Source organism: Coturnix japonica, chromosome 4 (assembly GCF_054131305.1).
Source record: "Coturnix japonica strain WE chromosome 4, WE-NBRP24, whole genome shotgun sequence".
NCBI lineage: Eukaryota > Metazoa > Chordata > Aves > Galliformes > Phasianidae > Coturnix > Coturnix japonica.
The window spans coordinates 15,194,871-15,207,887 of NC_140666.1; the positions used below are offsets into that span (position 1 = coordinate 15,194,871).

Genomic DNA, 13,017 nt, shown 5'->3' on the forward strand with positions numbered 1-13,017 from the left:
TTTCCTTGCAGCTGACAGTCATTTTAATTTTTCTCTTAACACTTATGGATCTCAAATTGTTTACATTTCAATGCTTCTTTCAAATATGACTTTTCATAACTTTTAATCCTTGTGGAAAAATTTATCTTGCAATGCTTAGAATTAGTGCTAAATTAATGGAAAAGAAAGAGGTAAAAGAGAAAGAGAGAAGCTTAAAATTTCCATTACCTGTCTGGTGTGAATGGGGCCTGGGGTCTTGAAGCCTCCTTGACAGCTGCATTCAGAAACACTGTAAGGGTCCGAGCTGCTTGATGAGCACTTGGAGAGTGAGTCACAGCCCACTACAAAGGTGTTATCCAGAGGCAGTTCCTGAATGACATGGTGCTTCTTGGGGGGTACAGGAGTCTCAGGTTTAATTTGAAAGGTTGGCTGTGGAGAAGCAGACTTGTAGTGCTTTGCTAAATCTGGGCTATCAGGCTTAAAAGTGGTTGGTGTAGTTGCCCAGTTATATTTTCCCATAGTCTGTTCTTCTAGTTCTACAGGAATGTCTAAAGTGCCATTTATGTGCTCATGGCCAGGATCATCAGGCTTAGATTCTTCAATAGTCACAAAGTTGAGAAGAAGACTTTTTGGAGAGCGTTTCTTCTTCTTCTTCTTCTTCTTGATCTGCCTATTCTCTTGGTTTGGGGAAACCCACTCACCACTCTGCTTATTTTTCTGGACAACTTTATGCCTGGGAGTCTGGCGGCACCGTACTAAAGCAGTAACAAAAATTACCAGAATAACTGTCATTGTGCCTGCAATAATTGCAATTATGATCTTGACATAATCATTTGTTTGTGGGGTTATCTCACCATCCCCAATGTTCTGGCCAACTGGAGTTTCCATACTCCTGCGCACTAGCTCTTGTATGTAGGAACTATTGGTGACTGTCTCATTCACAAACAAATGCACAAGAGCTATAGTATAAAGAGACTCTGGCTGCCCTAAGTCATTGACTTTTATCACCAGTCTGTGCAAGCCATGATCTGATGTAATTACCTTCTCTTTCAATGTAATATTGCCTGTTAATTGGTCAATTGCAAACAAGCCCCTTGAATTCCCTCCTATAATGCTGTAACGGAGCTCTGCATTCATTCCTGTGTCATTATCAACTGCAAAGACTTTAGTAACAACAGACCCTGGACTGGATGATATTGGAACCAACTCATAGGAATAATTTGATGAAGGAATAACAAAAACAGGCCTGTTGTCATTTACATCAACAACATTGATCGTCACTTTGGCCGTTGAGGAACGCTGCAGTCTTCCTCCATCCACCGCTTTCACCTGGAAAGTGTATGACCCCTGCTGTTCTCTATCAAAAGTAATATTAGGTCTTATTACACCAGTAAGTGGATCAATAATGAAATTATCTCGACCATTTAATATAGACAGAGTGACTGCAGCATTCTCTCCAGAATCAGCATCTGTTACTGTGATAAGCCCAACTGTGCCATACATGGGTAAGTTTTCTGGAACATAGAAATTATATTCACTGTGTGTGAAAGCAGGGCTGTTATCATTCTGGTCCAGGACTGACACTGTCACAGTAGCGTTGGTCTGCAAGGGTGGCATCCCATTATCCTTAGCCAGTACAGTGAAGGAGTACCTATCTTGTTTTTCTCTGTCCAGCTTTCTCACTGCTGTCAGAATGCCTGTACGGCGGTCAAGGTTGAAAATAGGGGGTGCATCAGAACCCAGAATATAACTGATCTCAGCATTGCGCCCACTGTCAGCATCTGTAGCACTTATCTTGGTTAGCTGAGTACCAGGAGCATTGTTTTCAGGGATGGAAAGACCTATGATAGGCTGTGTGAAAACTGGGGCATTGTCATTTTCATCTTTAATTTTGATCAAGAGCATTGCAGATTGGTTTAAAGGAGGTTTACCTGAATCTGAAGCTACTATTTTAATAGCATATTCCCGTGTGGATTCATAATCTAGAAATGTAGCTGTCTCCAGAAGAAACTGATTATCAAACACTGGCTTTAGTCTAAAAGGGACATCATGATCTGTAAAACAAGTAACTTTTCCATTCAGATCAGCATCCTTGTCCATTACTGTTATCAATGCAATTTTTGTATTAAGGGGAGCTTTCTCAGACAAAAGCACTGTCCCATTCACTGGATTGATGATGTACCTTGTATCTATTGATGGGACATTGTCATTAATATCTGTGACATTTACAGTCACTGTTGCTCTTGATGGAGTTGAACTGCCATCACTTGCCAAAACAGTTAATTTGTGTACAGGAGATTCTTCTCTGTCTAGTGGCTCTCTTATGGTGATGAGACCAGTGGCATTATCAATGGTGAACAGCTTTTTGGCCAAACTGGAGATTTGATTGCTGAAATAGAAGTGGATTTGCGCATTTGAGCCCAGGTCTGCATCAGTGGCATGGAGCTGAGAAACAGAGGTGCCCACTGGAGCATTTTCTGGAATACTAACTTCAATGTCATTCTCTTTAAAGACTGGGCGATTATCATTCACATCAGTCACTGTGACTTGCAGGATTGCAGTGCTAGATCTTGGAGGACTTCCACCATCTTCAACTTTAATTTTCATCACATAGGTATCCTTCTGCTCTCTATCCAGGATCTGCTGGACAATCAGTTGAGGCCACTTATCTCCCTCAGGTGTCTCAATTATATCAAGACCAAATACATTCTGACCCTACAAGACACAGAAAGAACATACTTTAGCATAGAAGTACATTTGAGCAGAGAATCATCTCATTTAAGTTCTGAAATCATTACAAAATATATAAGCACCATATAGGAATTGACACTTCTATATTTTCTCCCAGTTTGCAATTTTTAACTTTGCCTTAAGCCCAAGGACCTTAAAAAAAGCTTGAGAACAAACATGCAAATGAACCAATGCTTTAGCATAACAGGGTAATGAGGCTTTTGTTTTTGGAAAAGGGGTACACAACACATTGTTGTGGGTTCATTTGTTGGTTTGCTGGTGCTGTGTTCCCTTCTTAAACCAACTGGTCTCTTCCTACAGAAAAGAGAAAATTCTTGGACAGATGTGATTTGCTTTCTCTACTGTGCAAGTGAGTGTGGAGAAGAGAAATGTAGCCAAAGTTCAACAATATTCAAATGCGAGATAATATGCATACACAAAACGATTTAAACAAATCCTCAATTTAAAGGAAAATAAGAAAGTTAAAAGGACTGCTTCATAGTTCATGTAACAACTCTGGGAATGATCTGTAGCCATCATAATTAAAAAAAAAAAAGAAGAAGAAATTGTTTACTATACAATTCAGGCATTAGATAGTTCAGACAAAATACATAACAAACTCCTTAAAGTTATTCCTTTATTCCTCATGATTTACTTTATCTTCTTTTCTCACTTGCATTGTATTGGGTTTTTGTTTTTTGTTGTTTTTTTTTTGTTGTTGTTGTTGTCGTTTTTTCATTAAAAATAAATAAATCACAGAACTATGACATTGTCATGGTTTTGTAATGTTGTAATTTTGCTATCAGTATTCCACATCATAACATCATGTCAAGTATGGATACTTCTGTTGAATGTGCAGTCCACAAAAGAAGACTACATATCCCAGAGAACAACAGGAGTAACAATAAGTCACGGGACCAGGACTCTATATAATCTCGTTCACAGGCTGGAGTGCCCTCCTTCTTCTCTCGAACTTCTCGGAGAGTGGGAAGCGTTCCAGCCGTGTCGGGCATAGGTAAATCTAAGTAACCCGTGACAGGGGAAGCCACCCCACGCCCCCCCCCCGGGGCCCGGAAAGGAGGGGGAAAAGGGGAGTGGGATAAAACAGTGACAATCTAAGGAGGAAAAACTTATTTTACTAAATATGATATCGAAATACAAGATAACACAATATAATATAATTAAGGCTAACAAAATCGAACGAAACAGAGAGAGAGAGTCTCCGAAAACCGAGAGGCCTACTGTGAACTCTAGGCGACACGGCTGGAACGCTTCCCACTCTCCGAGAAGTTCGAGAGAAGAAGGAGGGCACTCCAGCCTGTGAACGAGATTATATAGAGTCCTGGTCCCGTGACTTATTGTTACTCCTGTTGTTCTCTGGGATATGTAGTCTTCTTTTGTGGACTGCACATTCAACAGAAGTATCCATACTTGACATGATGTTATGATGTGGAATACTGATAGCAAAATTACAACATTACAAAACCATGACAGACATTCACTTTGAAAATAATTACTTCTTTTCTCAGGGATTGCAGAACACCTAACACTCCTGTCACAGAAAAGAAATACTATATGTATTTGACAAACGTGGCTTCCTTCAGAAGTCTTGTGTTGAAAAGTGCATGCTAAAATAAATACAATAAAACAAATAAAATAAAATAAATTCTGTGTAAGAATGGACTGTTTTGTTTAAGTGTTTTGCCAGTCTGAATTTGACCTTACATAAGTAAACATTTCTTTTTATGGAAAAGAACTATTCACCCCCATTTCAAAAGTAATTGTGCTACTTTCACAGTATTTGTGACATTATGTTGCAACCAGGGGCAGCCTAAAGTGAACTGGAACACATTATGAATCAATAAATAAAAATACAGCTTTTACTTATTCAGTAGAAGACATAAAAATATTAGTTTTAAAAGAAATGACTAAATTAAGATTTAGATTTTTAACCAATTAAATTAACTTCTCAAACAGTAATTCTACATTTATCTCTCCATGGAGGCAAAATGTGGGTTTCCTATTCATCTTCAATCTGCCTAGCAGTCAGATGTAATAAATTGCATAACTAAGAAGAAATAATGAATTATATATGTTTTAATGTAGAATTCCAGGGGAAAAAAAAAAAAAAAAAAAAGTAAGAAGCTGGAGGAGGGGGATGGACATGTCAGCTATCTTTTACTTCTTTATTTGTAAACAAATTGACAGATGGGCGTTGATTGTTCTGTCATAAGATCTCACAGCTACAACAAAAAATTCACATAGACTTTCAGTATGTTCAGTTATACAAATGAATACACATTTCTGTGTTTCTTCAACTATAAAGTTAAAAACCATTTAAGCAATGGTTCAAGCAATTTGTAACCTTATTGGATTTTCGTAACATCCTTTTCAGTTGATTCATGCCTACGGTAATCTTTGAAATTATGAAACTGGCATACTTGCTGAACACTCCTTGCCAGATATTTACCTGATCATTTGTAATCGATCCAAATGTCCTTTTCGGAGCTGTTTTGGGCTGCCATGCAAATAAAAAATTAGAGAGTTTTAAAACAATTGTAACATTTAGGTAGGTTAATAAATAAATAATCAATTAAATATGCATACCTAATGTGATAACCAAGAAAAGTTTCCAAGTATTACAAACACAATTGCATGTAGCATTATGTACCTGGACTACACCTAACTTGCATCTGGATATGCATATGGCAGTATCACACTCACTCATCACAATATTTCATTCAATTCATTAGTTGTTGACTACATTTGCTTTGTAATGACTGGGTTTTTTTTGTTTGTTTGGTTTTGTTTTGTTTTTGTTTTTTTTTTTTTGCTTTGAATGTTCAAATTGACAGTAAAAAAAAGCAATTGGAAGCTTCAAATTACACACCAATCTAAACTAAAATCTGTGCAGTCATAATCCTAACAATGCTTTACCCATACACAGAAGATAAGGACAACATGTATTACCAAGATCTACATAATAATTTACTATTTTTCAGCTTCCAGTAACAAAAGTGCCTCTACAAAAGCTGGTCTGAAAGTGACAAACACTTTTACCAAGTTACTAATCATTTCATTTAAACTAAGCAAAAACAGAATTCAAAGCCTTTTTCTTTTAGAGACACTCTTTCCAAAAGAAGAAAAGTTAACAGTCACCAGTGAGGCAATTAAGTAATCCTCTCTCTCAGCCTTCTCTATAACAATTTATAAGACATTCACATGCACCCTATTAGACAGGCAGCTGATACAACACCTGAAGGACAGTTATAGGTTTTTTATATCATATTTATGCCTAAGATACGCTGTAAATTCCCATACTGCCACATATGCCTGTCCTGTCCTCCAATATGCCATTTGTATTTCAAGTAAACACTAGACTTGTATCTCCAGATTTAAAATGAAGGAAAAAAAAAATAGGAGTTAAGTTAGGCATTAATATATTTAGTAAGATGATTTTTATATTCACTTTATGTATACATGATAATGACAGATTTGCTCCAAAAATCTAAGAACTAAGAGAGAGAAAGAAATGACTGTGTTTTAGTCATGTAATTCTCTAACACATCACTGTGCTTTTGGACATAACAAGTAACAGTTCTGAACCAGTTTCTAAATCACAGCCTCATATTGTTTGACAGCCAAACAAGACATCTTGGGCTCATAATCCCACATTTTAGAGCTCTCAGATGAATGCTGACTGGGGGTTGGAGCAGTGTGAATTTGTAATGCCCACCTATTCACTACCTGCACTATGACCATATCAGTACTCTCAGGCAGAAGGGGATTCATACTGACAGCCACTTGTATACAAGAAAATAGGAACAACTGAGATGTTTCTGAAAATTACTTTACCCTAAAGCAGACGTTTCCCAGGATCTTCGGTTTCTAGTATTTTAGTTTGAATTTATCATGATGGACATTTATAGATTTGGCTCATGACAAGTTGGGAAAAAAAAAATAAAAAAATAAAACAATAAAAAAAAAATAGACAGAAAACCTTTGATAGAACTTGTTAAACAGTACAAATGTTTGTGAGTTAAGGTTCATTGAATTATTTTTGTTCTCTGTTATCTTCAAGATAATTTCAGTTGAAAAGGTGTATGATTTCTATAAACGGTATCGTCATTGAGCCAAATCCAGATATCCATGCTTTTAACAGAAAGTTATTTAGCATGAGTAACTTATTAGATCTGAGGCCCACCAAAACTGAAAGTTTGCCTATGAGTAAGACCATCATATTCCCTTTTGTGTTCACACTTCGAGGACAAAATGTTGATAGCATTTTTTATTTGAATAGTATGATAGACCTCTCATCAGAGATTCAAAACTAAAAAAGAAAATAAATGAATAAAATCACAAGTCATCCAGATTTATATCAGAAGGCCATTCTTTCACATGGACACATTTTCCCCAACACTAGCACACAGCTTTTTGGGTCTGTAGGTCTGGAATAGTAATACTTATATACTATGTATAATACTGGTAAAATGAACATGGCCTTCACTCCTTGGATAATTTTGTGAAACCCAAAAGAGGAAGTTTATGTGGGAGGTGTAACAACCACATGAGCCTTTTTGCTTTTTAAAGACATGAAGATGTGATTTCCAAACTCTGTCAGGTACTAAAATAATTCCACAGAGTTCTAATACTCGTTACTGAATTCTAATACTCGTTACACAAAAATCTTTTGACTATGTTAACCAGGGAATGCTGGAGATAAACCAAACATGTATTTTCTGGTGCTGGATTTCATCAGAAAGTCAACTTGTCTTTGTCCTCCTTCAGTATTACTGATTCCCATTTGTGTGACTTAGTAGAACAGAAGCAAAAGAAAAAATGAAGATACTTTGTTACAGTATGGTAACAATTCCATTTCGATACCCAACTCTGAAATCCTGTAATACCTGTGTGTACTGAAAATTTCACAGTATAAGCCATCATGACTTTCAATTTAAGAGTTGTATTCAAAAAATGCCTTCTCGACAAGTTGTTGGGAATCAAAATCTTTAAAGTGCATCTGATACACTGTAAAATACACTTACAAGTATTACAAGTTTACAAGATGGTACTACAGACAGAAATCATTATTCTATCTATCTCCTACTTCCAATGCAATTCATTACAACTGCAGAGAAAGAGAAATAATTTATTATTTTATTACAGCAATACATAGAGTTCTGTCAACTGCATGTATGAACCTGTAAGGATCGAAGTCAAAGATACTGAAATAAGACAAAACTCTAAAAAACAGAATAACATCTAAGACTGAGTCAATCACCTCATAGAACTGTGAAGGACCACTCACTACAACAAAGTAATTTTCAGTTGTTATATGGGTTAGATTAGTATCTCAAAATCATAAGGTCACACTATAAAACCAATTGCTGAATATGTTATGCATTCTACCTACAGATTTTTGGTCCTACTTCCGCCCTCATTTCACTTTACTGTTACTGTAAGAAGAGGCACATTATAGGTACATATGGAAAACCCCACTGTAAAATGGAAAATTGAATGAAATCAGTTTTGAAATTCAGTATTATGGCTTTTAACAAATCAGCAAAACCTAGACTAATTTACTGAAAGCAAGAATGATAGCTGGAATGCGGAGCTTCCACAAGGGTTAAGCGGTATTAAAGTTATTCCTTATTATGCTCTTAGGCACAATCTGATTAGTTTTAACAGCTGCCCAGCAGGAAAAGCCAACCAATCAATCCTCAGTAATATCCATTTTAACATACCTCTTTGCATTTAGTTTTCAGAGGCAGGTAGCACACTGCACTACAGCAAGAGCTAGTATCTTTTGACTTTCAAGTGATACCAAATATTCAAAATGAATACAATATCAGAAAATCCTGACCATCATAATATAACTTAATACCTTAAAACCTTTTCTGATAAATAAACTTATTCCACATAACAACAGGCATCAAATTGGTTTTGAGGTTCCATGGGAAACGGGATAGAGACTGAAACTGAAAATACTAATTTCTTTGTACTTTTAAATGCGCTACAATTAATAGGATTTAAAAATACATAATCGAAATGAGGATAATATTGTATAGCTAGGATTAAAATGAAGGGAAAAATTAATCTTAAAGAAAGTCATACAATATTCCATTCTTACAAAACATAGAAGAAATTCTTGATTCAAAAAAAAAAAAAAAAAAGACAATATGCTTGATAAGGCAGAGAGAAAAAAATTACAATAATTTGACTTTGGAACATCAGCAATAACCAGGGCAATAATACACATCACATTAATAGAGACAGCAATTATAGCACAATGTGATAAAAATGTATTTCAATACTGACAGCTGATGATTCAGAATTTTTTCTTTTCACCAATGTTTCTTTTTTGTTTCTTTAAAATTGTCTGAAATGCTCTTTACTACATGTCCCAGCGTCAAAAGCTCTACAGGACTTCAGTGTTCAGACCCATTATATTTCTGGGCTAAAGAATATAAATTACTTTGCAATAAACCTTTCTTTCAGGAATAAAAAAAACCACAGTAATGCAGTCGAGTGCCACAATCTACAGTTGACAGCGGATTTAAAAGTATTCTTTGATATTTATAAGAATATAATTTTGGACTTAGCATTTTTCTCTCCTGTGCTTCCTCCTGAAAAGAAGAAAAACATCCATACTGTGCATTTAGGGTAAAAACTACAAGAATTATTTAACTCTCTATCACTATCAACCTGAGATCTGAAAGATAAAACTAAAATTAAAATCAAGAACATTGTAATTGTCTAAGCTTCTTTAATATTTGCCTAATTAATGACATCTAGAAGTAGGAGAAACTGTAATTTCCCCTACTATATTCAAAACATATCTTAAAAACTGGAAATCTTTATCACCCCAAAAACAGAGCTCATGGAGAAATGATTTGGGCAAAAGAAAAAACTCACCCATATGTGTGGAGAAGACAACTAACCATGAAGTAACATGGAACTTTTAATAACATCTGAAGTATAAAGAATACAAGAAGAAAAAAATAATAATAAAGATAACAACTCCTGCTGGATATGCTGTTGAAGGGTAACACATCAAACAGAAAATCTAAGTTAGTCTCTCTGTCTCAATCTAAAATACTTCAGATTTTTAGACAATAGTAGAGACTAGAGATATAACTAGTGCTAAGTGTACTGTTAGCAACCTTCCAGAATAAAAGATGTTAAAAATATGGATTTCTAAAACTAAACATATTGTCTAAGTCACAGTCATTTCCTCTTCTATATACAGTAGAAGGCCCAGTCTTGCCTTGGAAGTCTCCAGGGACAGAGCATCAACCACATTTCTGTGGTAACCTGTTCCTGTGCTTCACCACTCCCACTATAAAAGATTTTTCTCTTATTTCCAACACAAATCTGCCCTCTTGGATCTTGGAACCATTTTCCATTGCTTTATCACCACAAATTCTGCTACAGCCTCCCCTTTACCTTCCTGTAGATACTGAAAGGCTACTATCTCGAAGCCTTCTCTTCTCCACACTCAACAGCCCCTGCTCACTCAGCCTGTCCTCATAGAAGAGGTGTTCTGTTCCACAGACCACTTTTGTGGCCTTTCTCTGGATGTTTATCTGGCCTCACTGCTCAAGTCTGTGTATGTTCCTCTAGATGCCATCCTATTCCTCTGGTGCGTCAACTGCATCCCACAGCTCGGTACCATCCACAAACTTGATTAGGGTGCACTTGACCCCACAGTTGCTGTCATTGATGAAGATTACCAGCCCCAGGACTGACCCCTGAGGTTCATCACTCACCATCCAGACACTGAACCACTGACCACCACTCTGCACTCAATCCTGCATCCAGTTCTTCATCCATGGAACAGACAACTCATCAAATCCATATGTTTACAATTAGTGGCTGTTCCTTTCTTCAGTGATGAAGTAACACTGCATAGAAGGCCGCCAAGTTAGTCAAGCAGTGAAGCCATGCTAGCTCCCCCATATCATCCTCCTGTCTTCCATGTGCCTTAGCATGGCTTCCAGGAGGATCTGTTCCATGCTCCTGGCACAGAGGTGAAACTGATAGGTCAGTAGTTCCCATGGTCAACCTTTTTACCTTTTCTAAAAATGGGTTGATAATAGCAGAACAAGGAGAAAGGATTTTAAGTTGAAGGAGGGAAGATTTAGGTTGGATATGAGGGGGAATTTCATCACAGAGTGAGTGGTGAGGTGATGGAATGGGCTGCCCAGGGAGATTGTGGATGCCCTGTTCTGGAGGTGTTCAAGGCCAGGTTGGATGGGACCCTGGGCAGCCTGGTCTAGTATTAAATGTGGAGGTTGGCAGTCCTGCCAGCAGCAGTAGGGTTGGAGCTTGATGTTCCTTGAGGTCCCTTCCAACCCAATCCATTCTATGATTCCATGATTCACTTACATTGGAAGAGACACTATTCCTATCCCCTCCTAAATGTTTGAGGGCAGTGTGGTGAGCAATTATCAGGGAAGACTGAGGCAAAAAAAGGGTGTTAAGTACCTCAGCCTTCTCCTTGTCACTTGTTACCAGTCTGCCTGTGTCTCTCATTAGGGGGAGCTCCTGGACTTTCCTTTTCTGGCTGAGGTACCTGTAGAAGCCTTTCTTGTTATTTCTGGCATCCCTAGCCAAGTTCAGTTCAAGCTGGGCCTTGGCTTTCCTGTCCTCATCACCACACAGCCTAGCAGCTTCTTTACACTCTTCCCATGGTACCTGTCCCTGTTTCCACTGTCTGCACATTTTCTTTTTGCCATTCAGTTTGACCAACAGGTCCCAGTTCAGACACACGGGTCTCTTGCCTTCCTTTCCTGACTTGCTATACCTGGAGATGGAAAGCTCTTGCACCCTGAAGAAAGACTCCTTAAAGACCTGTGAGCTCTGCTTCACGCCCTTGCCCATGAGGACTGTCTCCCAGGGTGTTAACTAATTGCCTGAAGAGCTAGAAGTTAGCTTTCCTGAAGTTTTCCTTCCCAGTTTTACTCTCCAGACATCTCATATCCTCTGGAGGGAAGTAACTTGTAACAGAAGAGGTAACTTGTAACAGAAGAAGTAACTTGTCACACAGTTCTCAGCTGGCAGGTCTGAGGATTGACAATAACTGGAAACATGCAGACCACGTCCCTTGAATGGCTGCAAGATCAGTGCATGTCCTGCTAGATACAGGTCTCTTTCACTACAAATGGAGATTCGGTAGCTCCAAAATAAGAGAAAAAGCCATTAACTAACCTGTTATAACTGCTTAATGCATTGCACATGGAATAGTGTTTATCTGTTTAAGGAATTACTAGTAAATGCTTCTTTTGTTACTACTTTTATGTGGTTTACCAATGAGAGAAATACAAATTCTTAAATTGTCAGTTTGTCCATACAAGTGAAAGTGAAGTTTTTACTCAATGTTTTTTGGAAGAGTTTAACAAGAAGGAAGTATTTCCTATACAGTTAGATTCAAAGGACTATGTATAGATATCCCTAGTCTGTTATGCTCAGAAAGCATCACCATATCTGTGTCAAGTTAACATACTGATCTGTTTGGACATCAGCAAATAATAATATTCAAGTAAGATAGATGAACTGAAGATCTCCATTTGACAGATTTGTGCCTTCTAGCTCGAGTCTATCATCTTGCCCACACAGAGACATGCTAAGTTATACATTATTGTTTCATGACAGCTAGTGTGAAAATCAGAACCTTGAATGCAAAAAGATACACCAACTTGTCCCTCACCCTAACTCACTGAACTTACTGTGCCTGGAAGCAAGACTTTCTCCTCCAGTCTTCAGTCAACCCCCGAAAGGGATGTCAGGATAATCGAACCTGACATTTTTGCAGTAATGATGCCATAAACCACCCTAAAGGAGCCTTGTATCAACCAACAAGAAACAATTACCTTGACTCTTGACTCACTGGATTCAAACTACCTCCAGTTGTTAGCAGAGTTTTATCTACTTAGTGACAGTAATTCACAACTATAAGGATGTAAATCAGATTATTATTTTCCTATTTAAAAATAAGACAGTGACTATTTCAAAATAATGTTCATAGATGACCACTTGCCTGTCAAAATCTCTCTGAACAAATCACTACTGAGTAATATTTTTATTCTACCACAAAACCTTCTCATAATGAGATATACTTTAAAACTTCATCTAATAAGAAAAACTGACACATGGAAGGTTCTGTAGGAATGTGGATGTTGAATTACACAATAAAATAATGAAAATATAGTTTTGATGGAAAGTTAAAATAGTTTGAAGAAAGGGAGCTATATAGAGGGAAGACAAATCTATTATTCAATGAAACTTGCTTACATATCTGAAGTAATG

At 37.2% G+C, this 13,017-nt stretch overlaps 1 protein-coding gene across 4 annotated transcripts in view; it reads right to left on the bottom strand.

The window, feature by feature from the left end:
- PCDH11X (protocadherin 11 X-linked) overlaps positions 1 to 13,017 on the bottom strand; it is a 447,910-nt gene that overhangs the window by 381,094 nt on the left and 53,799 nt on the right. For all 4 annotated transcript variants that reach the window (XM_015860405.3, XM_085544582.1, XM_085544583.1 and 1 more), the window contains 2 exons: positions 5,180 to 5,227; positions 208 to 2,694 (listed from right to left, as the gene is read on the bottom strand). In XM_015860405.3, coding sequence (XP_015715891.1) covers positions 208 to 2,694; positions 5,180 to 5,227 — 2,535 coding nt within the window. The remainder of the gene's footprint in view (positions 1 to 207; positions 2,695 to 5,179; positions 5,228 to 13,017) is intronic.